Source organism: Mixophyes fleayi, chromosome 5 (assembly GCF_038048845.1).
Source record: "Mixophyes fleayi isolate aMixFle1 chromosome 5, aMixFle1.hap1, whole genome shotgun sequence".
Classification (NCBI taxonomy): Eukaryota; Metazoa; Chordata; class Amphibia; order Anura; family Limnodynastidae; genus Mixophyes; species Mixophyes fleayi.
Window position 1 is genome coordinate 194,607,805 of NC_134406.1, and position 27,723 is coordinate 194,635,527.

At 38.2% G+C, this 27,723-nt stretch overlaps 1 protein-coding gene and 1 long non-coding RNA gene across 2 annotated transcripts; one reads left to right on the plus strand and one right to left on the minus strand.

Annotated features, from left to right (window-relative positions):
• Nucleotides 1-1,043: 1,043 nt before the first annotated feature.
• Nucleotides 1,044-27,723, minus strand: LOC142158878 (beta-Ala-His dipeptidase-like). Its single transcript, XM_075213221.1, has 12 exons — nucleotides 27,667-27,723; nucleotides 25,984-26,091; nucleotides 24,562-24,705; nucleotides 24,286-24,448; nucleotides 21,888-21,970; nucleotides 20,444-20,641; nucleotides 16,042-16,126; nucleotides 13,115-13,275; nucleotides 6,760-6,924; nucleotides 5,944-6,085; nucleotides 4,449-4,596; nucleotides 1,044-1,904 (listed from the first exon to the last, which is right to left on the minus strand). The coding sequence occupies exons 1-12, from the start codon at nucleotides 27,667-27,669 to the stop codon at nucleotides 1,841-1,843; spliced, it is 1,464 nt and encodes a 487-aa protein (XP_075069322.1). The 5' UTR covers nucleotides 27,670-27,723; the 3' UTR covers nucleotides 1,044-1,840.
• On the plus strand, nucleotides 24,301-27,525 carry LOC142158879 (uncharacterized). Its single transcript, XR_012692881.1, has 3 exons — nucleotides 24,301-24,441; nucleotides 25,680-25,795; nucleotides 27,362-27,525. It is a non-coding gene; the product is annotated as an uncharacterized LOC142158879 (long non-coding RNA).

Here is a 27,723-nt window from a genome sequence, read left to right on the forward strand (position 1 = left end):
TGCAACATCTTCCAATAGTATTTACTTCTGAACAGTAAGATTACTCTTGTTTGTCCTATTTCCAAAATGTGTATGTGCTATATATTAAGGAGTTCACTGTACTAACATTTACACACAGGTTGGTCTGCAATACACATATTTTGTTCTTTTTAACATATAGAAAGTTAGGAAATCAGTGAGAGATTAATACCTGTGGACGAACAAGGGGTACATTGGGAGACTAAGGCAGAGCCATATCCTTACCATCACATATTGTGTACTGTAATCACTATTTAAATTGGCTTGCATATTGCGGCAGATATCTGTACAGTGTATGCGGATACACAATCGTTTGAGCAGATGCTTATGACAGACCAAAATCACAGATCTGACGGTATATTATGTAGGTTTGTACACACAGATTGACATGCTTATTGGGACTTTCAGTCGTTGGTAAAGTCATTACAGATATCACATTGGAAGGAATTTTCTGTAGTGTGAACCCAGCCTAAGGTTGTCTATGAGATATATGTCTGATATTTCTGGGCCTGACACTAGAGCAACCCCATCCAATTTCACGACCAGTTGTAAATGTGAGGATGCTTAATGATTTAGAAATTGAGGATGCTACTTTTGAAGTTTCTCCAATGCTAGCGTTTGAGAGGTATGATGATAATAATGAGGGCCAATAAACACAATTGCATGCAATTCATGTCTGAACGCAAATAGCACTAGAGCGGTACGGTGGTGGGGAGAGACGGATGAATGTAAGTAACGTACAGTAATGGTGTGCCAATGCAGATGAGGCTGATTCAAGTTTTGGATTTCTGTTAAGCACGTGTTTTTTAACCGTGTCATTTGCACCAGGTACAGGGTAGGTGTAAGTGCCTACTGATATAGGAGGCTGTCACAGCACAGTCTTTGTATTAAAGACTACACGTATGCATGCCACTAGATAGCAAAGAAAATGTGTACGCATGGAATATTGAATATATAAATGCATTCTATGTACAGTGCATATTAAGAAAATCCTGATTTATGCGTTTAATGTAAAAAAAAAAGCATTAAACATAAAACATTTTTATTAATGATTATAGTATTTTTAGTTGGTAATTTCTTTTAATTTTCTGCTTTCAGTCAACAGTGCTGACAGTTTTTACAATACTTGTTTAATTACTGTCTTTTTTTTCCTCAATACATCATAGGAATTTTTTCCCCTGTCCTTCTGCATCATAGCAATTCCCCTATGACAGTATAATGATGTCACCTAATTTCTATTTTGGAAGCAATTTATGGGTTGTTAGTATAAATGGGTCTTACATTTCTTATCCTTGAAAAAGATCCCAAGCATAGGAGATATATATATAATTTGTCTTCGCACACATGTATACATTAGGTCAAGGTAACATTTTGAAATTCTAACCACATCACACATAAAACAAAATAATCATATGCCATGCCAGTAAATACATATGGATAAAGTGCAATAAATGTTCATTGGCATTTATACTGCAATTAAAATGTTTTCTTAAACATATTAGAACTGAAATACTGCGATATTAATACTGACATATGCCAAAATTGCTCATCTGCCAAAATGCTCACCAAATATATCTCTAATGGTTATTTTAAAAAGAAAAGAGTTTGAGGCTTTCATAACAAATAGTATGTTTACCTTAACCCTTTCTTTATGTTGTGGTATTAACAAATACTAAGTAGTACATATGTAAGCCTACCTAATATATAATTGTATTTTCTCTGAAACATATTCAGCATAATAGCTAATATGGTACTTATAACATATATTTATATTATTATTCAAAAACCCTTTCTGTCTTGTATCTGTAATGATGCACCATGGTCAGAATGATGTGAGTTCTTGCATAAAAGATGCATACAATTTTGTTCCTTCAATGTAATTGAACCTATAAAGAAATAGAAGCAAAATATATATTTTAATTTATGGCACATAGACAGGTGAAAGCTTCAAAACAGCCAGTTAACAACAGTCATAGGCAACTTACCACTTTTCAAGCCTCACATTTGGATTTCCTATTGGTTTAAAAAGACTCTATTGCAATTTCCCCTCTATGATTGTATGCACTACATCATTATAGCATCGATATACTATGTTCATGATTGACAGGCCAATGAGCAAGAAGACATCGCCACCTAATCTTTGATTATTCTGCCACACAAGCTGAATTTTGTAATCAGAATAAGAAACAAACAAAAAAATATCTACTAACAAAGTGCAAATGTGCAGTAACCTATAGCAACCATGCAGCAATTGGCTGTGAAAGATCTAGTGCAATTTACACAAATGTCAGATTGGTTGCATATTTGCATTTTGTTTATAATTGTATATCCCTTGTGAAATCATGCAAAAAGAATGTTTTGGTAGGTATTCTAAATGAAAACACAAAGTAGTGCCGATATATAGTTTTACCTTTTTTCTTTTATTCAATAATGTTTTTTCCTGTGCTATGTATTTTGATTAGATAACTTTTTCTGAGTGTACCATCATTTATAAGACACAGCATTTGTTTTGGGTTAATCAACTATGGTTCACATCTTGAATTGTTCCTGTTATATTGTAAACTTTACTATTTAGTTACTACTTATTTTGCTAGTGTTTTTCAGTATTTCTTTCAGTATATACTAAGTTTCTTTATTTAATTTATTGAGAGGTAAAATTTCAATGAGAAGCCTTGTTTGATTTAAATATTTTTGTGTGCTGTGTATATGTACAACAATTACGCTAAATACATAGCATTATTTAACATGCACAATGATATGTTGTTGAGTCTGAGTGTAGATCTAGATGTTATGAAATATTAGGGCTGTATTGTTTGGCCCTTTCGGAAAACTTATAGCTAAAGGTCCTGTTCCAACTTCCCATATCTGGTTTCACCGCGTTATTTAGAGAAGACAACAAAAAAAAGAGCATGATATGTTTACTGATTATGAGGATGTTTGTTATGTTGTACACAGATTAAAGGAGAAATCCATTAAAAAAGCATTAACCGATAAACCTCCTTATCCTCAGCAAGTATAACCATAGGGGTATTAAATGTCTGTCAGTGCAGCTAATTGGATGACTGTGTTGGTTTGTGTAATCAGCTGTGTTTCAACTATGTTAGCCACTCAATGCCTTCCATTTACTTTCAAACTTCTACCCAGCTGTAAACCTGTAAAAATTGTGACTAATGTTAAAGCGATGGTGAGCATCTCTGAAACCATGGGCGGTTTAGTTTCATGAGAAAAAAACAACTATTTAAAGTGGCATTCTGCTTTAGTGTTAAGTTTTGTTGTTAATATATTCTCTTATTTGTCAGTAAATTTAGTAATGTTTGCCTGGGTTTTCTTGGGGGGATTCTGATTTTTCACACAATCAACTTGCATAGTAGTAAGTTAATGTTACTGTGATAGAGAATTTAGACAGTAAGCTCCACTGGGGCAGGGATTTTTAACCCTTTATTTGGCAAGCATTGAAAATGTCAAGGAAAATGTTTTTATTTGCAGCACTGTATTCATACACCATCAATATTGGAACTTCTGAAACAACTGACTACTGTAAACACACATTCAGATGTTGCTTGAGAGCACCTCTGCCAAGGAAAGGATACCATTTTTAAACTTTATTACATAAAAGTAATGCGAAATTCATGTTGCTTGAAACTACTTAAGTGTGCAAAGTTGAGATAAGAGCCATGTTAAGTTACAATGTGTATTAATACTTTTGTTCTATGTTCCTATGTTCTCTACTTTTGGAGGAAGAGCGGCAGAATAGAGATGACAGGCAGGCTGCAAGAGGAGAGAGTAGAGTACAAAATAGACTATTTACAAAGCTAAATATTCTCCTGGTCATGTGGTACTCTTGTGGGGGAATACAGCTCTAGTAACTATAATATACTTACCTTAGTAAACGTGTAAGAGTTTAGGGAAAACACGTTCAATGTTTGGTTGGTGAGTGTGCAGATATTGTTACAGTGTGTTGGAAAACATAACTACAGCTGATATGGCTTTTTTAGAGAGAAGTTAATGTGTATTTCAGTTTACCCATTGTGGTGAGTGTTATTCATTGTATGCCTCAGCTTATCTGATTGGTTCTAACACAGTTTTGTTTGCGTTCAGCAAGGTTATATTTAATAATATAGTAATATATATTCAAGCACCTTGCATTACAAAATAACCATCTTAAAATATTTAGTATGAGAATACATTTTGTAGTAGAAATGCAAAATGTTTCTTCCAAAAAATGTTACTTTGTAAACATGGTGTTTTCAGGAATTTCTCCTTTATTGACCAAATAGTTGTATTTACTGTGAAAATCAGTTTTTCTCTAAATAAAGCTATATTTCTTATATGACTTGGGTGAATAAATAAACTGCTTAAGTATACCATACAACACTTTAAAATTTGGCGTTCTATTCACGTATTTAAGAGAAGGAAAAATTACAGCTTACTTGCTTATCTTCTCATTCTGCCCATGGGGAGCATCATCTGGTCCACCAATACCAAGTAACATGACACTTTTTCCTAGAACTTCCTCAAAATTTTTAGCTATTGGAATTGTTCCTCCAGCACGAATCATGTCTGCATCAATATTGAACACTAGAGGGCAGACAGAGACAGGAGAATAGGAATGTGGAAGCTTTTCACAAACACATTTACTGTAAATGAGCATGCCCAAAATATAGTCCCAGGTCTTTTCCTTAAGACAGTGTTCAACCACAAAAAAATGTTTCTTGAATGAACCTATTTTTGTCCCAGGGTCTTAACAGGCAGACTTTGTGTGGATATTATTTTTATGTTTGCTCTCAAACCACATTATTATAGTTAATTATTACATATTATGAACCATTTCTAGTAAACTTGCAGCTGTTACATCTAGTCCTATAGTGTCTTTCCCCACATACACAGATATAGTTAACATTGCAATGAACAATAACTTCCCATATAGCTGATCAACATATTTATTTAATGACTCCTAATTACCGGAGACGGTGATGTCACCAGCCTCTGGCAGGTCCGATATCGCGTCCCGTTGCCTTGCAACGGGGCGCACATGCGCTGTTTTGTCGGCTGGGTAGCCAGAAGCATGGTGTCTGGTTGCTATGCACCCAGGCACAGGAGGAACAGAGGCAGGTGGGCGTCCCAGGGTAGACACAGAGGGACGGCGCTTGACAATCATCTAGTTTAAAGTGTAGGAAATGGCAAAGAGCTTGTGTTAGCGGTAAGGTCCCAAACATGGTGATCCCACAGGCCCTTGCAATGTCCTGAAGAGGATTTTTATGTGTGTAAAAATGCCACTTTCCCTAGGCATTTGTCTTTGAAAAATATTTTTATATCCTTGCAAAGCCAAAGGTATTATGAACCCTGCATATCATGATTTTATTATTCCTGTTTCCACGCACATGTAAAAAATGTACGGCAGTATTTTGAGTTGCATGTGTCTTAAAAGGTTTACCTAATAAAGATGCAGCTTTCATCATCATCAACATTGAAAATTGCACTAGGCCTATAGGACAGGTAATGATATGTATCCTAAAAAGCATATTTTAAAGATTCTTGTAGGACAGAATCGGACGCATTTGTGATGGTCATGATCGTCTTGCATCCTCACTTCCTTATTGTAATGAACTTCTGCGCAAATGCTCCTGAGATACCTCTCCTTGTGCAAAGGACTGCAAATCTAAGATACGCTCAACTCAAAATATGACTATTAGTTGTGCTCATGGGCAGTGCCACCATTTTTACATGGCACATATGGACTTAGGTTCACCTCTAGTCACTTCACATGGGTCCATTGTTAGAAATCTGCATTAATGCTCCCTGCAGTTTTTCTGCAGGCAGCTTATTAGTGGACAGCCCAACTTGTATATCAATAGTGCCTGTAAACTACACCCACTTTATCACTGATGCCCATTTATGTCCACATTCCATGATTCCTTATATTACCTCTTTTCACTGCTTTCCTTGCAGCCAGATATTGGGGCTCATTCATATTTGCTAGCCATGGCTGTGCTCCGATAACCATGTTTACTTTCATTTTATTAGGGCTCTTACGTTCTGAAAATTTGTTTTCCAGGTAGTCAGATACCTATTGAAAAAGTAGGCAAAATAATAGAGATAATCCTTTGCTTTGAACTATGTAGTATGCAGTACATCACATCAGGTTTAAGCAACCTATGGTTCTCTGGCTGTTTAGGAAAAGTAGTTACTGGCAGACTGGCTTGGTATACTTGTATTTGTACTTAAACAAATGCTAGAAAGCCACAGATTGCCTATCTTTGTAATATATCAAGGCTTTTTCTATTAAAAGGGTTAGTAGTGGGGCTTATAACCAAAGCAGATCACTGTTGGCACCTTTTTCCAATATCTGCCTTTTGAAGGCAAAGAAGCAGTAACTAGTTGAAAGAGTTATCAGGTAAAGACAGTGTTGTTCTAGAAATCCAGTCAGAAACAGAGGACTTTAACATTGGTGGAATCAAGACTTTGGCTTACTTATTCTGATAAAAATATCCATTTTATAGGTCTATTTTTCAGTAAACAAATTTATACCCATCCATATGATTTGGTTGTTTAAAATGTTATTATTTGCTCTATACATTTTTCAAGCGGTTTATTACTTTCTATGAATGTAGATGGATACATTTGCCTACAATTATGGCTATATAACTGCCCACTGAAATAGCTCAGTTACAACATCCATAAAAGAGTATAGTTTACTTTGCTATAACTCATTGCCCTATGTAACATTTTTTTCTAGTGTACCTGCTTCTCCACAACGGATGGATTCATATTCGGAACTTGACGAATTGAGAATTTTCCAATAACTTTTGCAGGGATAACAGTTTTTGTTCCAGATCCAGAAAATCCTCCTTCAATGCCATGGATTGATAATGAAGGAAACCGCCATCTGTGCATAAGCAACTCTTCCTGAATGGAAATAAAAAATACATATGATACAGATTTATAATTCAAATATTTGTATTGTGACTGTAAAATTTATAGCTGCAATGCATGATTGGCTGTGTGATTTTTATTAGCTATGGTTGTGTCTGCAGTTTAAGCATTTATAAACAAACAAATGGATATTTCAGATGAAAAAAGCACTGTTACAGTTTATATTCAAAGATTTTAGACCAAGTGCAGAATAAGTAGAAAGTATTTAAAAGATTTGTTGCTGAAGTTCTGCACAAAAGTGACCGTAACCCACAGAATGCAGTAATTTGTCTAGAGCTATGGATGACATTACTTTTGTGCATCGTTACCATAAATGGCCCCGACAGTATGTACTTGTATTTATTTATAAATGAGTCCATCTGTTCACACTGTATTGTCATATTAACCTCCTAATTACCACCCCTCTACACAGTTCACACAAAACTTACATTTATTTTCCTTCTATATTTTTTCCCCCAAAGTGACATAGATGTGTGATTGAATGATATAGCTCTGCTACGCACTTTCCGATTGCAATCTGGCACGACAAATTTGCTATATGTGACACTTCATGGATCACACTGCTATATTCTTTTAGATTGTAAGCTTGCGAGCAAAACCATATAACCATTTTGTCTATTTTTTAATGCCCAGTCTTGTTTTATTACAGTGGTAAGAGCAGAGTGCCATGTGCAGTGGGCATGAGATTAAGCTAGGCATTCCCTCTTGCCAATCACTGTTAAATAGCTTTTGGTAAAATGTATTGTCATATGTGTGCCTTATGTTACAAATAAACTACAGTATTAAATGTTGCCAGGTGGCAACAGATATAAAGCTAGTCCTATTTCTGGTACAGCATGCTTGGTGAATTAGTGTAATGGCGGTATCTGCATTTAGATATCTTTTAAAGAGCCTACCACAGAACAGTTAGGATTAAAGGGAGGTGGAGTCATCTCCTCTGTGAGTCTGTATTGGTGAGTGTCAGAAATCACTATGGAATATATCCCAGTGTTAAGGAAATTGTTTTGAAACAGCTATTTGGGAAATCATAGATTATTGTATATTGCGAGTAAATCCTCTGCTCTCAGGTTACACTCACCCAATGCTCTAGAATAATATGCAATATCCCTGTATTGAAGTTCTAATTGTTTACAGGATAAGAGGTTTGCCCTCTTTGAACTATAGGGGACAAATTAACTGGACATGCTCATACAGTAGTGGCTCCCAAACTTTCTCAGTTTGAGGCACCCTTAGGGTCTCCATAATTTTTTCAAAGCACCCCTAACCCAAACTAATTACAGAGCACTCCCGTTGTATAAGTAGTTGGGACAAAATAATGTGATAAGTATTTAGGTCAGGACAGAAATACTTATTAAGTTGTTTGCATTAAATAATATACATAAATCCAAGGGAAAAGAATATTTATTTATTTTTTTCAATTATATTTCTGTCAGAGAACAATTTGCAGCACTCATTAACAGGAATAGGATCAAACAACAATATTGTCAAAAAACATCACACTGCCCCTTCATTCTGCGCCACTCCATTATCACACTGCGCCTCTTTACCATCACACTGCCCCTTCATCACACTGTGCCCCTTCACCATTATACTGTAATCCTTCACCATCACACTGTGTCCTCCATCATGTCACCATGCCCCCCTTCACCATGTCACACTGTGTTCCCCAATTGCTGTTTCCTCTCCTTTCTTTTTCTTACCTTTTACCTGGTCTTCTTTCTTCAGGCTCTTCTCTGCGCTGCTCCTCACTGAAAATGTTGGGCATGATGAGGTCACGCCCGACTATGACAAGGGAACAGGTAAGGAGAATTCTGTGTCCTGGGAGCTGCTAAATTGGTAAGTATTTCTTTTTTTTTGCCCGGTAGACAAGTAGCCCTGGTCGTAGCTCCCCAGGGAGCCGTGGTGCACACTTTGGGAACCACTGTCATAGAGCCTTTGCGCATTAGCCCAGTCAAATCTAATCCAGATTTGATTTTGAAGCACAGCTCCTCTGCCAGATTGGCTGCTCTGCTCAAACATCCATCAGGATTGATGCAGGTTTTCAAGTGCTTATTTGAATTTATGGCAGGGATGGAGATTAGTTTTGGGTCTATAAAAAGAGCACATGCTACTGTATGTTTCTCTCTCTTGCCTGAACAGTTCAGATCATGCCTGCTGCTCGGCTCATTGTAGTCTCCATGGACTTGGCTACTTTGTGTACCTGCAAAAAGCAGGAGAACATAGGGCAGTGGTCTGAACATCGCTTCATGGGAACTAGTGAATAATAGCCCATTTAGAGAAGGAGTGTCAGAATCACTAGGTGGAATTGATGATACCTGCAGTTGGCGCTACTGAGTACTGAGGCGCGGAGTCTAACACGCCCCTGGTTTTCACCAGGAACCCCAGCAAGGAGGTATGGACTTCGCTGCAAGGGACGTGCAGGTCGCGGCCCTCAGTATCAGTCAGCTGGCGAGGTAACAATTGAGACAGCGGTGATAGCCCACCAGGATGCAGGATGGAAGAGTAGTCAGCAAGCCGGATCAAAACAAGAGGAACGGATATAGCCAAATCAGAAGCAGGAGAATGGTCAGGAAGCCGGGTCAATACCAAATATCACTCTAAGCCAGAATCAGGAACCAAAGGAGAAGTCAGGAACAAGCCGGGATCAGAATCCAAATAACAGCAACACAGGAACAAATGCTGGAGAAAGGCTGAAGACCAAATACTCTGGCACTAGACATGTGTCAGAGGCTGCCTTATATACCCTAAGGTGCCTCCTGATAGGGTTAGGGAGATTTTGGCTGTAAGACATGCTGGCTGCAGACAGGTGAGCAGAGATAGTGTCCCGCTGCTAGGCAACAGGACGTGGTTGCTTGGAAGGTGCAAGCGTCCATCTCCTGCACCAAGTGTCAGTGCGGAGACGGCGCCTGACAAGGAGTAGACTCCTTGTTCGGTTAACCCCCTTGTTTTTGTTACCTGTTTTTTTTGTTATTTATGTGTATATACATTTATCAGATGCAGGTGCTTTCGGCGGTAGACAGAGGTCAGCATGGGCACTCTGACTGGTCTACAGCTACACAGCCCCATACGCAGCAAGCCGCAATACATTGTGTATTCTGACACCTTTCTATCATAGTCAGTATTAACTTTTTCAGTAATTTGTGCTATAGTAGCTTGTGTGAGGATTGGACTAGACGCGATACTCTTCGAACTCCAAGCGTATCGATGAGCCTTGGGCGCCCATGACCCTGTCAACAGTTCACTGGTTGTCCTTCCTTGGGCCACTTTTGGTAGGTACTAGCCACTGCATACCCAGAACACCACACAAGACCTGCCATTTTGGAGATGTTCTGACCCAGAGGTCTAGCCATCACAATTTGGCCCTTGTCAAAGTTGATCAGATCCTTATGATTGCCCATTTGTCCTGCTCCCAACACATCAAAATCAAGAACTGACTGTTCACTTTCTGCCTAATATATCCCACCCCTTGACAGATGTCATTGTAACAAGATAATCAATGTTATTGACTTCACTTGTTCAACTTCTATTTTTCAATACTTGTCAATGTTTAAAGAGCCATTCAAAGACATATATAAAGGGTGTTTGCATGTGAGGGCTTTTTCTGGGCATTGTCAACATTCAGCAACTGCATGTAGAACACTGCAGTGGCTGCAAAAGAAATTGCATCTGCTATGCCACCAACTAAAGCAAACTAGATAAATTATACAAAAAAAATTAATATAAGGTGCAAGAAATAATGAAACGCTACGCACACAAAATTTGGAACGTTAAACAGCATACATCATGGAGAGTGAAGATGCAGTAACAATCAGTTGTCATTAGATGGACAGGGGCATCAGTAGATATTTAAACACGTAGACACCCAATTGTAAAGCGCTATATAATTTGCTGTCACTATATAAATAAATAATGGTAGACAAAGGTGGCCAGCACTCATACCATAAACTTCAAAGACTAGTAATATGCACTTCTCAATGGGCAGAGCATTCAAAGTTGGAGCTTTCAAATAACTTGCCGCTATATAAAGCAATGTTGATGCTGAGAGACAAAGGTGGCCTGCAGCCATACTACAAAGCTTCAAAGACTATGGACGCAATACATGTTGAATGTTACAGGGCATCCATCATAGACAGTGAAGCTACAGTAACAGGCAGAGGTCACTATGGATAGTGGTATGAATGAATAGAGTTGGACAGCTATAAAAGTAAATGGATGAACTCATACTGAAAACTTCAAACACTAGAACTATACACTTCTCAAAGGGCAGAGCATTCATCGTTAGCCAAAAGCAGAACTACAAGTAAGGTAGATCTGTGTAGTAATGGTGTCCTTCTGAATCAAATAACGGGACTTGTATATATTAATTGAGAGGTGCTGAAGAATCAGTCCCCTGGGGGAGGCTTTGTCCAACCCCAGGGTAAAGGGGACTGCCCGAGACTAGCGGCGGAGGTGGTTCCTAAGACCCATGTATATAAATATGGAATGTATATAAATACTATTTATATGTTGAATTAGTGAAGTGTAAGAAATATGTAAAATAGACAGTTCTGATAGGCCAATATTTGCCATTCCCACACAAGTATATATAATACTCAACTTCATGCACATTTGGTTGTCCAAAACATGTCTTGTCAATGCAACTGAAGTCCACATTCTGAAAAATTAGGAGGACAGATTTTGGCCCTGGAAAAGAATATATGTATAGATGGAGATATGATGTCTGACGAGTTACGCTAAGTGATGAAGTTAGATTACTGTAATTTATGTTTCTTGCATACACATGTTCTGTGCTGCTAGTGGCACACATAGGTTGTCGTAAGTGTCATTTGCATTTGGACATGCGTTGCATGAAATTGTATTCATTGGTTAAATATTTTTGGACTTGAATGGGAGAAAGCAAATGCAATGATGGCAAAATTACAAAATCCTTTGGCCAAAATTGGTGGCAATTGGGACAGTTGTGAAAGAATCATTTGGAAATGACTGGAAAATAATGTTACTGTTAGTAATATAGGAGCAAAAACCGCTGTAAATTACATTATTTTACCTATTTTTCACAATTTTGTATTAAATCCAGATCATAAACCTTTTGTGTGTTTTTGGCAAAAGCAGTTACAAAACCAAAACACAAATATATTTTAGAACCAAAACCACATCCAAAACTAAAACAAGGGGGTCAGGGCTGTGACGATTGTATACTATTGTTATTTTCCCTTAATATTCAGGTATGACAATGTATATTTTATGTATCTCAATGTGTGCTTTGCTAAATTACATGAGTCTGAAACTATGCAAGGGTCAATAAACTTTTGAAACTAACCAGGCCCAGGGAGATAAGCATCTCGGAGGAGTTTGAAGCCTCAGAGTTGTAAACCATCTAGCCACTCAACTGATAGGTGAGAACTCAGCCCCTGTAAACATGCCAGATCTCAGGACATCCATAACTCTCTTCAGAATGTTCGGTGTCATTTTAGGAATCAATCTGACCTAATTGAAAATGTAATACCTAAGGTGGGGTTGAAGCCTGTAAGAAGGGTTTAAAATCTTCTGCTTTAGACATTACATTGTGCATTTTCATGAGAGGGTCTATCAAGACTGAAATGTCTCATATTAATCATTTGTGTTCCCTCACACACACCAAGTCTTAACCAGTACTAGTAAGTGGTGACTCTGGTTTTATTTCCTATTTTATGTCTCAAACTTATTTGTGCAACTTATTGTATGTCTTGTTATTAACAAAAAAGTTAACTAAGCCTTGGAAACATTTTTCAGATTAAATAAATTTAATCTAGTGTGTTCTCCGTGATTCTTTGTGAATTTACTAAGCCGAGGGAGGCTCATGCTACATATGTATGTTTTTAAGTGTGAAACATTACTAAGTGTGCAACGTACACACTAATAGGCAAACTTCACTCTTTCTACCTTATACTATAACTATAATGGCACTAATTTGTACTCTCCAGGTTCACATTATGCTGATTGACAATCAACCTTGGACTATATTTGTTCATTTTTGTCATCTGTTCATTATATGAACAATGTTATAGTCTCTATGATTACTTTTTATTGTCATGTAAAGGAGGGGCTTGGATAGTTTAAGGTTTCTGCTGGGCACCATAAAACCTATAATTAGATCTGCTTTGTAGTATAGATTTTGCTTTACCTTTGTGTTGTGAAGAAAGGTCTGTACTCCAGTATCAGCCTGCAGTTCGTCTAGGTTGAATTCCAGCCCTTTGTATAATTCTTTTTCTTGTTCGTTCAGGGGTAATACATCCTCATAAATACCTGGAATTAGGATTTTACCTTTGACATCCACAAGTAGATCTAAAGAAAAACAAACATAGATTCAATTAAAATATGATAAATCCCTAAACTATTGCACACATTACCTACACAAAATAAACATAAATTAATAAATATGAAAATATTTCAAAGTCCAAATTAGTAGCTCCTTTCTTCCAATACTCCATAACCCGCCGTGGAGAAAATCTAAAATCTGAAATAATGAAGAAAAAGGGCACTCATGGTGTAGTACTTATTAGACCATTAGTCAAAATTTAGAAACAAAAGCAGTGTGCATTTTTATTTTTTTTTAAAAAAAGTATAGCTTATCTCTATATAATCACTTTGAAAAATTCTTGCACTTTTATATGGCAACTTCAGTCTATGAGCAGGGAAGAGAGGAATCCCTCTTGTGTACACTGTTTCTGACAAAGCAGACAGTAACACTGATTCATGTCTGAATGCAACACGCAAGTTGCTTTAAAAGAGCATTGGACTTGAATGTAGTTCCGACTGTATTGAAATCGAAGCATATCTCAAGATGCATTTTAATTTGAGTCTGAGTGTAAGTACGCGTTGCCTGAATGGTAATTGCCTTATGTACACAGACAGAGCAGACTGCAGTAAATGCAATAAATGCATATGTGCAATATAAGGTCACATCAGAAATATTCTATTGTAAATAAATGAACAACTATTATTAGTATAATCTGTTGGAGTTTGTATGTTCTTCCCGTGTTTGTGTGGGTTTCCTCCGGGTGCTCCGGTTTCCTCCCACACTCCAAAAAAACAAACTAGTAGGCTAATTGGCTGCTATCAAAATTGACCCTAGTCTCTACCTGTCTGTCTCTGTGTGTATGTTAGGGAATTTAGACTGTAAGCTCCAATGGGGCAGGGACTGATGTGAGTGAGTTCTCTGTACAGCGCTGCGGATGCAGTGGCGCTATATAAATAAATGATGATGATGATCTAAATATAGGTTTTCATTTAAAAAAAATACATAAATCAAGATGATTATTAATGTGTACAGTACATACGATGTGTTACTATAGTTTATGTTACTTGCATACACACGTTCTGTGCTGCTAGTGGCACACATAGGCTGTCGTAAGTGTCATTTGCATTTGGACATGAATTGCATGCAATTGTATTCATTGGTAAGGTCCGTTTCGGTGCATTCACAAAGCTATTACACGTAAGATATACTATGCAAATGGACATATCAGCATTTATCAGGCCCAGTGTGTGCATAGATATTAAGACGAGGTAAAGGGGAGAGGACCTGGAGTGGGACTACAAAATTTGGGGCTTGGGCTAATTGGGATGACATTACTTCTGTGTAACATTCATGATTTTGTAGTCTGTTACACGCATGCTGAATTGTGGTGTTGGATAGGGGTCCAAGAAAGGAAGGTAAGTTAAATAATATATTTTTATTTCAGTTAGGTTGACAAAAACCTTATCTGCAGACGACATTGGACATTATAGTGTTGGTGACATGGGAGACCTGATATGGACTAAGTTACAATGGATTATTGTAATTTTTCATTTATTTCTGTTTGGTAGCTACCAGAAGGTGAAGAACTGAACCAATCAATTTCTACCTTCTTGTTGGACCATTGGGCTGTCATTGATAGCTCAAATCCAACTACGGTGTGTTTTAGGAGAGTACCACCACTACCAGCCTTTGGTAATTTACATCATCATCTGAGGTATATGTACATCAAGCAAGGTTGGTGTTTGGGGGGAAGTGAAAGGGGTTGCTTGCTCTCAATTTATTTATTTTGTTTCATATTTTTTCAGTGTCACTAGGTAAATAAACTTGTAAACAGCAATAAGCGCTGGAACTGTTCAGAAACACCAGTTAGTTAACAACAAGCACTGGCAATGAGTTCAAAGTGATATCTATGTTCCCTCAGAATCACAAATAGTTCAAGTAAGCTGATTGTGTAGCTGCTATCTGTTGCCAGCCAATTAGGACACAATGGACAGAAAAGGGAAGTCACTATAACCCGATGAACTGGGCTGCAGGCAGGTGTGGATTGTCCTCTCCAGGCATAGGACATGCGCCAGTGTGTCAGGGCAAGGTGGACCAGTACTGAACTCCGGGAACTTCACACTCAAATCAGTTTTTCCTGGGTCTAAAGGATTATAAAGCATGCTCAGCTTTTTAATAGTTGAATATTTCTGCCACAGAGGTGTGTAATTCTGCAGACCAATAGAAAGCTTCAAAGTCTCTGCTTACAGCTTCCTATTGGTCTTCAGCATCATACCACTAGTCTACGCACACAACACTGGCAAAATCCCCCAGCCAGAATTGTCCTACCAATCCACTTTTGGCTGCAAGCGTTTATGTTCTGTTGTATCAAATGATTGAAGCTCTCCAGGGTTCAGTGCTTCCCACTGACACAAGTAGTACGTACTATAAAGAAACTATCTATCCTAAACTAGGGTTCATTTTTTTGTTTGCGTGTGAATGTTGGCTAACATGCAGATATATGCATTTTTTATTTATATACATAATGAATCTGTAATATGCATGAAAAACAGATGGCCATAGGCAGAAAAGTATGTAAAATATAATGGTCATGTCACATTTGAGGAATTTACCTAGAAATGTGTTGGGAATATTGATCAAGATGGCAACAGCTTCCAATACATGAAGTTTGTTCTTACAGATGAAGGTATCAAATACTGTTTTTGATTCTTCCCCAAGCACATGAGAATGGACTACGTGTATGTAAAGTGTGTATATATGAAAATATGTCAAAGTGTAAACATTGGTATTAAATTAAAACTAGATATTACCAAGTAAATATATTAGGTCACTCATAGCTTCATAAACTGTTCCTCCGAAGCCTCCTGAGTGCAGGTCCCTCCTTGCACCCTTAACCTATATGAGGGCAAAAACAAATATACAATTTACATTCAGTTAGTGTAGACGTAATATAAATATGTACTAGTACCAAAGATAAGATATTGTTTGAAGTTATTCACATAATATGATCAACCACTGATCCTCAATGAGTTTTGCAACTTTTTTAATACATGAATATCAGGATTTTGGTCTGATTTTATGACTCTATTTACTTTATCAACATTTTAAAGGAACAGGTAAACTTAAACAGTACATAGGAATATGATATAGGTCCCTTTAATAAGGATTACATTGGGAGGGTTTACCAGCAATATATTTAGTATCTAATTTGTATCCTGGCCATGGGGAATAAAGGGAATTTTCCCCTAGACAGATCTTCATCATGTGACTCAGGGCTACACCAACTGTGAGGATACCACTCTTAGCTGGGATGGCAGTTACCCTCTGTGGGATTCAACTCACTCAGGTAGACCAGAATATATCCAAAATTAGGCTTTATTACGACAGCACAAGACGCTCACAAGATACAGGGTAAATGGTAGCATGTATCCTTCAGCAGCCTCTTGCAGTCAGCACGAAGTAATAATCTCAGTCTCTTTCAGAGTTTTATCCTCCTGCAAAATTACTACTACCGATTAGTTAGACAGTTATGGTGTTGCCCAGCCTGGGTTACTGGCTCAAACAGACCCTGTCCTGATAGGGTTTCCTCCAGCTGCACCACGATGCATGGCCCAGAGTCCTTTTTCCTGATGTCTTGTACACCAGGATTCTCCAAGCTATAATAGCTCTCTTGGGAATTCTGCTCTCCCTATATTCTTCACTGTATACACAGGGAGTAGGGTCAAATGTCTCAATCCTCCCCCTTACAGCAGGGGTCTCTCAGTGGACACTTTAGCTGCTGAAAATACTGTCTCTGTTGCGTTGATTATACAATAGAATGGCTTGACTCAATTAGCTATTTGGCTGAATTCACTAAACCCTAGGTTCCCAAACTGTGCGCCGCGGCTCCCGGGGGTGCAGCGGCGCTGTCACAGGGGTGCCGTGGACAGGAAGAAGAAGAGGAAGGGAAAAAACCCCCCAAAAAAACTACTTACCAATCCAGCGGCGCCCTGGACCCAGCATCCTCCTCCTTCCTCGCTTCTCACTGAATTACATCACTATGTAAGCCTTATTTCTTACCCGATCTCGAGCCGCACATACACGACACACAGCTGTATAGGTGAACCAGGCAGCGCCAATCGCCCGCCGAACACACAGCGCCAGCCGATCACCAGCGTTCACCGGACATCGCACACAGTGCCTCCTACCATCACACCACGAGACGGACTTCTGCATGCACGATCACCGGAACGCAGACCACCGCAGATCTTCATTGGTCACCACGGGACAAGATTCTGCAGACTGTACCTAAGAGCCAGCTATCGAGCACATATATATCTACCACAAGGTAATTGCGCATACTATATACACATGTTATCCCGAGATAGCTGAGCCACCAGCAGCTTCACCAATAGTCCGGACTATCAGATACCCTTTGCTATTTTGCCATATTGCTTCTAACCCAATTCGCAGTGACAGTCACACTGTATATTGGCACTTAACATGCTATCGACCTCTGCATTGACTGTTCAGACTGATCCGCAGTCATTTCACTTTTACATTGATTGTCTTTGCATATTATTCCTTCCGGTTGTGTTTTTGTCTTATTGTTCTATTGTATATTGGTTTGGTCTGTTGTGTGAATCAGTTTCCCATTGCCCCTCCATATCCTCTTACACCACCACATATCAACATTCTCTATCAGACCCAGACCCCTACTAATATCATATTATTTATCGCCATTTCTGGTGGCATTACCATCGACTTACTTTCATTCTCGTTTTTGTTTCTGTTTTTGTCTTGGTCATGTTCCGGTATCCCATTGTACTGTTCACCTGAGTCCCTGTTCCAGCTTGTGCATCTGCACTTGTTACACTCACATCCATTTCCCTTGCCCCACTAATTTCCATACAGTATTGAGCGCAGTTGGACCATATATTTCTTCAGGGCGTGACATCACACCCGGCATTCAGTGAGAAGCGAGGACGGAGGAGGATGCTAGGTCCTGGGCGCCGCCGGATTGGTAAATAGTTTTTTTGGGGGTTTTTTTCTTTTTCCTGTCCACGGCGGGATACAGAGGGGGCACAGCGAGGGGCAGAGGGCAGAGGCTGAGAGGGCAGAGCACAGAGGGCTGAGGGGGCAGAGGTCAGAGGCTCAGAGGGCTGAGGGCACAGTGAGAGGCAGAGCGCTGAGGGGGCAGAGGCTGAGAGGGCAGAGCGCAGAGACTGAGGGGGCAGAGCATGGAGGCTGAGGGGGCAGAGCGCGGAGGCTGAGGGGGCAGAGCGCATATGCTGAGGGGACACTGTGTGGATGCAAGGGGCACAGAGTGTGTGGATGCAAGGGGCACAGATTGTGTGGATGCAGAGGGGCACAAAGTGTGTGGATGCAGAGGGACACATAGTGTGTGGATGCAAAGGGGCACAAAGTGTGTGGATGCAGAGGGGCACAGAGTGTGTGGATGCAGAGAGGCATAGAGTGTGTGGATGTAGAGGGGCTCAGATTGTGTGGATGCAGGGGGCACAGTGTGTGGATGCAGGGGGCACAGAGTGTGTGGATGCAGGGGGCCAGTGTGTGTTAGCTGTAAATTATTCTTTGACAGAAATATAATTGAAAAAAATATACATAAATTCTTTTCCTTTGGATTTATGTGTATTATTTTTGCATACAACTAAATAAGTATTTCTGTTCTGACCTAAATACTTATTACGCCTTTTTGACTACTTATAAAACGGGACGGCTCGTTAATTATTTTGGAGGGGTGCCTTGAAAAAAATATGGAGACTCTAAGGGTGTCGCGAACTGCAAACGTTTGGGAACCAATGCACTAAACAAAGGGTTACAATATAAAATCAAGGAATGACACTTCACGCTTGTGTGAAACAACAAGACATTTGACACATTGTATCTGCCACATTACACAATCTGAGGCTGTGATACATTTTGATATAATAACATTTATATTGATACATGTTAATACATATCCTAATGCTATTGCAGCCAGTATATTACTGTGGAGGCACATTGCATATCATCTAGAAGTTCTAACCTAATTACCTCTCAGATTAACTGTTGACCTAACTAATTTATGTGGACTGCCAGCTAGCTATGTCAAGTCACTCAGACATTGTTCTGATTACAAACCAGATCTAAGCCACACCTCATGACAATGAACATTTGAGACAAATGGTAATTACCTTAGCTAACACAACCAAAATGACTTCTGCTGTCCTGTTATTTTCACACAATATGGTAATATTCTTTCTATTTCTAATACATACAATATTGCAGGTAATAGCAAGGGCAAAATGTACCTAATAACATGAAATAATAATACACAGATGCTCTGGTGTATATACTTAGACTGGGCCAAGGCTTAAAAAGTACATTAAACCGTGAGAAACGGGTGATGAATAAAAGTTCTCAGTCTAGTAGTACCCCGTTTCATGACACCAACCATTTTGAGATATGGTTTGCTAAGCAATGCAAGTAAGTGAGGTTTTGCACTGGCTAAGTCACTGCGGCTGCTACTCATTGGATAGTATGGAAAGAAGGCACATAGTTATGTTAAAGGAAACAGTGATACTGGCAATATGCTTTCCTTAAACATAAACTACAACTGTGATATTAGGCTATATTATGATATGAGAAAAAAATTATTCATAGCATATTTGCAAGTTCCAATGCAGGAACTATTTGAGCTGAGACCTTGAAAACCCATTATGTTGCTGAAATTAAGGGGTGGCATGACATGGTGGTAGTGGACCTGCTGTGTTCAGTTCATATGGGGTAAACTCCATTTCATCAGGGCTTCCTTCGGGCACAAAATTAGCCCCATGAGAAGAACACATAATATACAGGAAATTGAGTGCATTTCTAAAACATCAATATTTTACAGTGGAAATGACCTTAATGCACTTTGCCAGGTTTCTTGCTGGACTGTGGGCAACTCACTTCCGTGGCCAAAACCTGCATGCCATTCTCTGTGATATCTATTATCTCTTCACCTGCCTCTCCAGTTGTATTTCAATAAACCATAGAAAATGCTTAAAAGAATTGTGAAACATAAAAAAATCCTTAATAGTTGAACAACATCAGTGGTGTATAGTGTTATTGAAATAAATTACATAGACATGAGTGTAACTGTAACTGCTGGTATGTAAATTGTGTATTATTTTAACCACTTAACTCCCTTTTTCATGCTTGAGTTCTAATGGAATAAATGGAATAACAAACCTCTATGAGGAAGTAGCAGTTTCCTCTGGCCCCATAAGTGATGCCTGGTTTCACGCTAAGCCATGGAGTATCAGTTACAACAATGTAGTTAACATTAGAGAAAAAAGTGTTCTTTTTCTCCTCAACAAGTTGCTCTAGACCTTGGGATCCCACTTCTTCCATGCCTTCAATGAAAAGTTTCACATTTACTGGCAGACCCTGGAACAACATAAACTTGCATTACATATGAATAGATCATTTGCTGTTTTAGAAGCGCATGCTTTAAATGAATCCTGTTTTCTTTATAGCTATTCACAGTAAGGTTCACTTATAAACTGTAAATTCTGCAGACCTGTAATTCTCCTCTATGTGCACAAGTGTGTCTCCTTATCCAACAATCCCATTTTATAGCATTGCATAGCCACTTCACGGCCTTTTAAAACACATCCAATCTGCCCCTAGTTTTGTATGTTGACAAATACTCCGGAAAATCATTGCATGGAAACAGTAACATGTCAGATCAAAGTCCAACCTACTACCACTTAATGGACCACACCCTTTATTCGATTAAACATTCCCTTCTTTTTCTCCTTAAATACTGCTCAATTTATGCTAATTTATGTCTGAAATAAATCACGACAGTGAGAGGATTTTGGAACTTATTACATGTGCTATGTGCTATTATGTGCTACCTTTGATTACTTATTACATGGTTTAGAGTATGCATAGAAATGGGCTTTTCTTCTGAAGTGCAACTTTATGCCACATTATATGCATATGTACACGATCTCCGGGACATCAATAGTGTTGTAGTATTCAAGGCCTTTTGCAGGAAGAAAAAGGATGTGTGAACTTGAGGTAAGGCATGCAATTCTCTCCCTATCACTTTGTGTCATTGTAGTAGTCCCATCCAGGAAAATTAAATCTTGTTTCTGTACTTTAGTGCAAATGTAGTTGAGCCTTATTCACACTTAGTATGGATACCTCCAATCAACTCCTCCCAAGGGCTGGTGCAAATATTTGAACACTGGCCACCATATGCCACAAATACTTGTGCTTATATATAAAACTAGACATTACAAATGAGCATTTGTACTGTGTTTTAACACTTGTACAGTTTGTAAATACAACTTACTGTTTTCCCTAATAGTGTTCATCATTGGTCCTATCTACCTTGTACAGCTTGGCTTTCACCTTCTTACCACATTATTCAAACACCTATTTTCATGCACGCACTTGAAATATCAACTTAAATCTTGCCATTAAGCAGATGTTTTGGAGCTCATTTTCTCAGGGTCTGCTACCACATGATGATTAGTTAGTATTGCTAGGGTGTTAAGTGCTATAATGATCTTTTAGGTTCAGAATGTTAAATAATTAAAAGTATGCTGGAAAAATTAGAGAGCCAAATCAATAAATACTGATACTATACAAAATTACTACTATGCAAAAAAAAACTACATACAATTTTCTTAATAGATTCCACTGCATGCAGCAAAGCCAGAACTTGTCCTTTGTCATCAGAAGTGCCTCTGCCATACAGATTACCTTTAAAAAAAAATAAAAGAGAACATACACTGATATAACAAAAGAAAACTTGAATATTGGCAATATGCTTTCCTTAAAAATAAACGCCAACAATTACATTAGGCTATGAGAAGGTACGATAAAACAAAATAGACCAATTATGATGATTTTACAGGAAGTAAATTTCCAAATGATAAGCTAAAATAAATATATATTGGAGTCCATTAAAAACATCTTGGTCATAGTCATACCTTCCAAGCATAATATTTTGCCCTCCTTAGCCAACATTCTCATGGATCATTTAGAATGATTCTTCTCTTGTTTTTGAGCAATTGTTTGAATATATAAATGTTAATGGATTGAATTGAACTTGTACTAGGGTACTAAATATTTATTTGATGACATTTGCTGTAATAGAGTATTCTCTTTTTGGAGATTGTGTTTCCTCCCCTAGGTAATTAATTAAAGGTGTAGAGTTTAAATTTCTGGCAATATCAATTTTCTTCACTGAGCACCCCTTTTTCTTAAAAATATTTTTTTAATGGAATTATCCAAGAGGTACAATAGAGTGAGCATTTACTATCGCCACCTATGCTGTTGAATGCTTTACATTGGGCTTTATTTATAGATCTCCAGAACACTGAGATTAACAATATATGACTAATAAGGTCCTTTGGATTTCAGTATCTTCCATCTCTATGCAGATGATACACAAATCTATCAATCCTCTCCTGATCTCTCACCACCTGTGTTGTCTTGTGTTACTGACTGTCTTTCTGCTATTTTATCTTTGATGTCTTCTCACCAACTCAAACTCAATCTTTCAAAAACTGAATTATTAATTTCCCCAATCTAAAACAGAAGCTTCCTGTCTGCAGCGCAGGTGCTAGGGTCCTTGGCGCCCTAGGCACAGTGTGAAAATCGCCGCCCCCCCATGTGAAGATCGCCGCCCCCCCTTTAAAAATCACCCCCCCCTTTAAAAATCGCCGCTTCCCTCCCCTCAGCTCCCCTCCCCATGTCTTTCTTTAACTTACCTGCATGAAGCTGCTCCTCTCTGCTCTGTCTTCTCCCCTCCACTCACAGACACTGTCGGGCCGTGATGATGACATCATCACGGCCTGTCACTGTCAGTGAGCGGAGGGGAGAAGACAGAGCAGAGAGAAGCAGCTTCATGCAGGTAAGATTCAATAGCCCCTTCCCTCCTCTCCTCCCCGTGGATTTCCGATTTCAAGGCGCCCTGCAGAGCCCGGCGCCCTAGGCAATTGCCTAACCTTGCCTAATGGGAGCGCCGGGCCTGCCTGTCTGACATTTCTATTTCTGTCAATAACATGACCATGAATACAACCCCGCAAGCTCACTGCCTAATTGTAATCCTTGACTCACAACTATCCTTTGTTCCCCACATCGACTCTATATCTAAATCATGTTACATACATCTAAAGAACATTTCCAGAATATGCTCATATGTCACACAAGACACTGCAAAAACCTTAATTTATGCACTCATCATCTCCCGCATCAACTGTTGCAATTCTCTACTTACTGGTCTTCCCAAAATCAGACTTGAACCCCCTACAATCTATTTTGCACACAGCGGCTAGATTGATTTTCCTTGCAAACCGTTCTTCCTCTGCTGAGCCACTCTGTCAGTCTCTACATTGGTTGCCTGTTTTTCAACGAATCCAATAAAAAATTCTTTAACTAGCATACAAGGCCGACAACAAAATTGCACCGACATATATTTCCTCACTTTTCTCAAAATAATTCCCAACTCGACACCTTCATTCTGCACAAGATCTGCGTCTCTCTTCCACTCTCATCAAATCCTCCCATTCCCGGTTACATGACTTATTTCGGGCTGCACTCATTTTGTGGAATTCCCTCCCTCGCACAGTAAGACTTTCCTCTAGTCTTTAAACCTTCAAGCGTTCTCTGAAAAACCACCTCTTCAGACAAAGTTATGATATTCCTCAACCAGCATCTTAATCTCTCTAGGTTAACCTATTACCACCCTCTACACAGCTAACACAAGACAACAACCCTGTGACCAACATTGCTGTGTGACTGATCACACAGCCCACTCAATGCTTTATACCTTTGCATTCTAGCTGGTCCAATGTGCAATATGATGTAGCACATGCCCTTGTATTTCAAACTCCCATTGTCCCATAGATTGTAAGCTTGTGAGCAGGGTTCTCTTACCTCTCTGTCTGTATGTATTACCCAGTAATGTTTTATTCATATTTGTTCCCAATTGTAAAGCACTACGGAATTTGCTGGCGCTATATAAATAAATGATGATGATGATGATGATGTAATATCAGTGTAATACTTACCATCTTTCTCTGTAAGGGTGTATGGCTCTGTTATCCATCCATCTTCTTTCTTTGCAGGCTGTACATCCATATGGCCATAAAAACAGACAGTAGGTTTGTTTGTGTCATTTCCAAATTCTGCAAGAATCACTGGTGGCAGGTGGAGTTTTCTTCCAGGTGAATACTAAAATGATTGTGTTTGATCATAAAGTGTTGCTAAAAAAACTGCTGACAAACGTGTGTTGTACATTGCACAGAATATATATCACCTATTATAAGACATGGAGCATTCTGTACCTCTTGCTCACCAAGTTCTGCCATCTCTACGTTTCCGCCTAGCTGCAAGATGTAGTCTTTAGTAACTTGCATCATATGTTGCAGCTGGTTCCTCTTTGATGGATCACTGGAATCACTTTCTATTGCCACCCAATCTTTCAATCTCTAGTAAAAAAAAATTATTGGACATTAACAAGAACCTTTTCACTCATCTTATGCTGCCCTCAATAGTCACATTCTTGCTGATATAAATGGGCTTCAGCAAAGCAACTCAATTTAAACAGGGTATATATGGGAGATATTCTGTTTGTCTAACTGTTCCCAGAATATAAAGTACGATTAAGCCACCTTACAACTCCCTATGATAGCTGCTATCCATTTCTGTTGCTGACATAAAGCCAGATATTATACAGTACTCACTGACAGATAAACAGGCAAACATATTAGCATCTACTTTCCTGGTAAAATGTTTATGCAAAATATAGTACTAACTGTGCAGTAATAAGTGCACTAAATCTGATCATTAAAGCTAAGTCTTTTGCATATGGAGGTCTTATGATATATTTACTATACAATTTGTTATATTATTAGCAAGTTGATATTATTAGATGGCAATTTTTCCCAAAGTGGCATTTAGGGGTAAACATAATTGGCACCAGGTCATTTCAGAAATAAACCTGTTTTATTCCTGGCTCCCGCCATCAGCAGAAAAGCATCTCTGGTAATAAGCATCTTGGGAAAATATAGTTTCCCAAACCCAGTCCCCAACAGTGCAGAGTTTCTGGATCACATGTGACATAATCAGGACCACCTGTGGATCTGTTACAATGTGTCAGTCAGTAATGAATACACCTGTGCTCCAGCAAGGAGATATGGAAAACCTGCACTGTTAGGGAGTCCTGAGGGCTGGGTTTGGGAAACCCAGGTTTAAGTTATTTATACAGAAGAATTGTCCTGCCTTGTCTGTTCTAGAATGTTCTCACACTGTTTATGCTGACAATCATTCAGAAGTTACTTAGTGCATGCCATATTTTTGTGAATGTTCATCATGTATCCCAAACCACAGTATGCAACTCAAACTGCAATTGAAATCATGTTTTATCCTGGTTCAAGTAAGTGAAGTAGACAAACCTCTTTAGGTTCCTATATATTAAGGTGATGAAAACTTCAACAGGAGTGTGTTATTCGGAAAAGTGTGAGGCACTGTGTTTCGGAGGCTGGCCCCCTTCTTCAGGAGTGACAATTCAGGTGCAAAGTGAGTATTTCAATTGTAACACTGATAATGTGGTATTATAGTCAACCAATCACAAAAATAATGTGTGATACATTCTTGGAATGAAAAAGTGAAACAAATAATTTACAACATAAAAAAACAATTGTTACACACAAAACAATGCACTTGTATTGTTAGCAGCACACATTATGGGAGCATGCAGGACTAACCTGAATATAATCATTCTGGTGATCGTCAATGTACTGAAATAAGGCATCTTTTGTCACAGGAGATAAGTAAGCTTGACTAGTTAGCAAAGAGAGAATGTACAACAGGAGCTGTAAAACAATAAAAAGAAATGCTATACAAATTATGGTCTACATACAGACTGAAATTAGTTTTTTGGGCCCCCATCTGCCAAGCAGACCACTTTTGTTGTATTATACTCTACCACAATCGTCATTGAGATTCCTGTCCCCATCTTACACTATGTCCTATCTCTATAAACTATATTCATTTATTCTGCAAATAATAAAGTATAATCATGGATTTTTTGGTGGCCAACATGTGTGGCACATTGCTCTTCTATCCTACAGAAGTGGTTCAGATACTTATAAAATAATAAAATATATATTAAATAAAAATCACTGGCATAAACGTAGGGACATGATTTTACACCCCTAAAACCAGTCACTTTCAAATTTTAATGAACAAATACCTTAAAAATAGTAACTAGAAGAGAAGCTCCAAAAATGATATCAAATTACCACTACTACTGCTTTAGTACATCATTTATTAAATGCAGTAATACTGTAATCTAAAATGTATTACATTTGGGGGATAAAATATGTAGAATAATATGACAGTATTGTATTTTTTTTTTTACTAAAAACTCTAAATAACATTATCAATTATTTATACAAATGTAAGTATAGAATATGTCTGAACAGAGTCTTGATTAACCAATGGAAAGCGCATATATTGCAAATGCATAGATTGCAAACTGTAAAGCCATGGACCCACAACTCTTTGTTCCTGACATGTTCAGCCAAATACATATACATCTTGTAGAATAGAGATCATTGATCTCTATGGAGCGCACACATCATTTATATAAAACTGGATGAGCAATGTCTGCAACAAAATATATATATATATATATATATATATATATATATATATATATATATATATATATAGTAGCAGTCGTGGTCTGAAGACTCTGTGTATCCTATACAGGAATTAGTGATCTGTATTCCGCATGATGTCCCTGCAGCATGCAGGATACAGAGTGTACAGAGAACACGCATGAACACACATATTGTTGTGGATATTCAGCCTGAAGAGTACATGTGATTCTGATGCATGTTTTTCATACATGGAAAATATAATAAAAACAACTCATAAACTAATGTGCTTTTTTTTTCATGCTGAAATTATATTTTTCATTTGAATTTTCTAAAAATGTAAGAATTTTTAAGCTTTTTTGCCTCAGCTTACCATCATGCATTATTGTGCTGATAATCTTTGTCAGGGGTTTGATTTGCCTGACAATGAACTTCAATACATTTTTTGGGGTCTTTTAACAAATTTTATTTACATTTTCAGATACAGTGCAGAAAGCGAAACACAAGTACCAAGACCAGAACAATACTCATTGCACAAAGTACACAAACTAAATGCATGATATATCCAACAATAGTGAAACCAAGAATCATGCAAAACTGAAAAGAAAACCCAAAGACGTTTTGAATGATTATCAGTACTTCGTCAGATAAAGAAAAAGTATTTCAAATGCTCAATTGCCCTACTTATTAATATAATTATGACATAAAGTAGTTTCCTTTAGTTATTAAACTGATTGTGAAGCTAAACACAGGTAAAGTAAAACAAATAATAACTATGTGTATTACCATGGCTGTAGTGCTTGTCTTGCCTTGTCCAGGAGTAATATTTTCAGTGGCACAGTG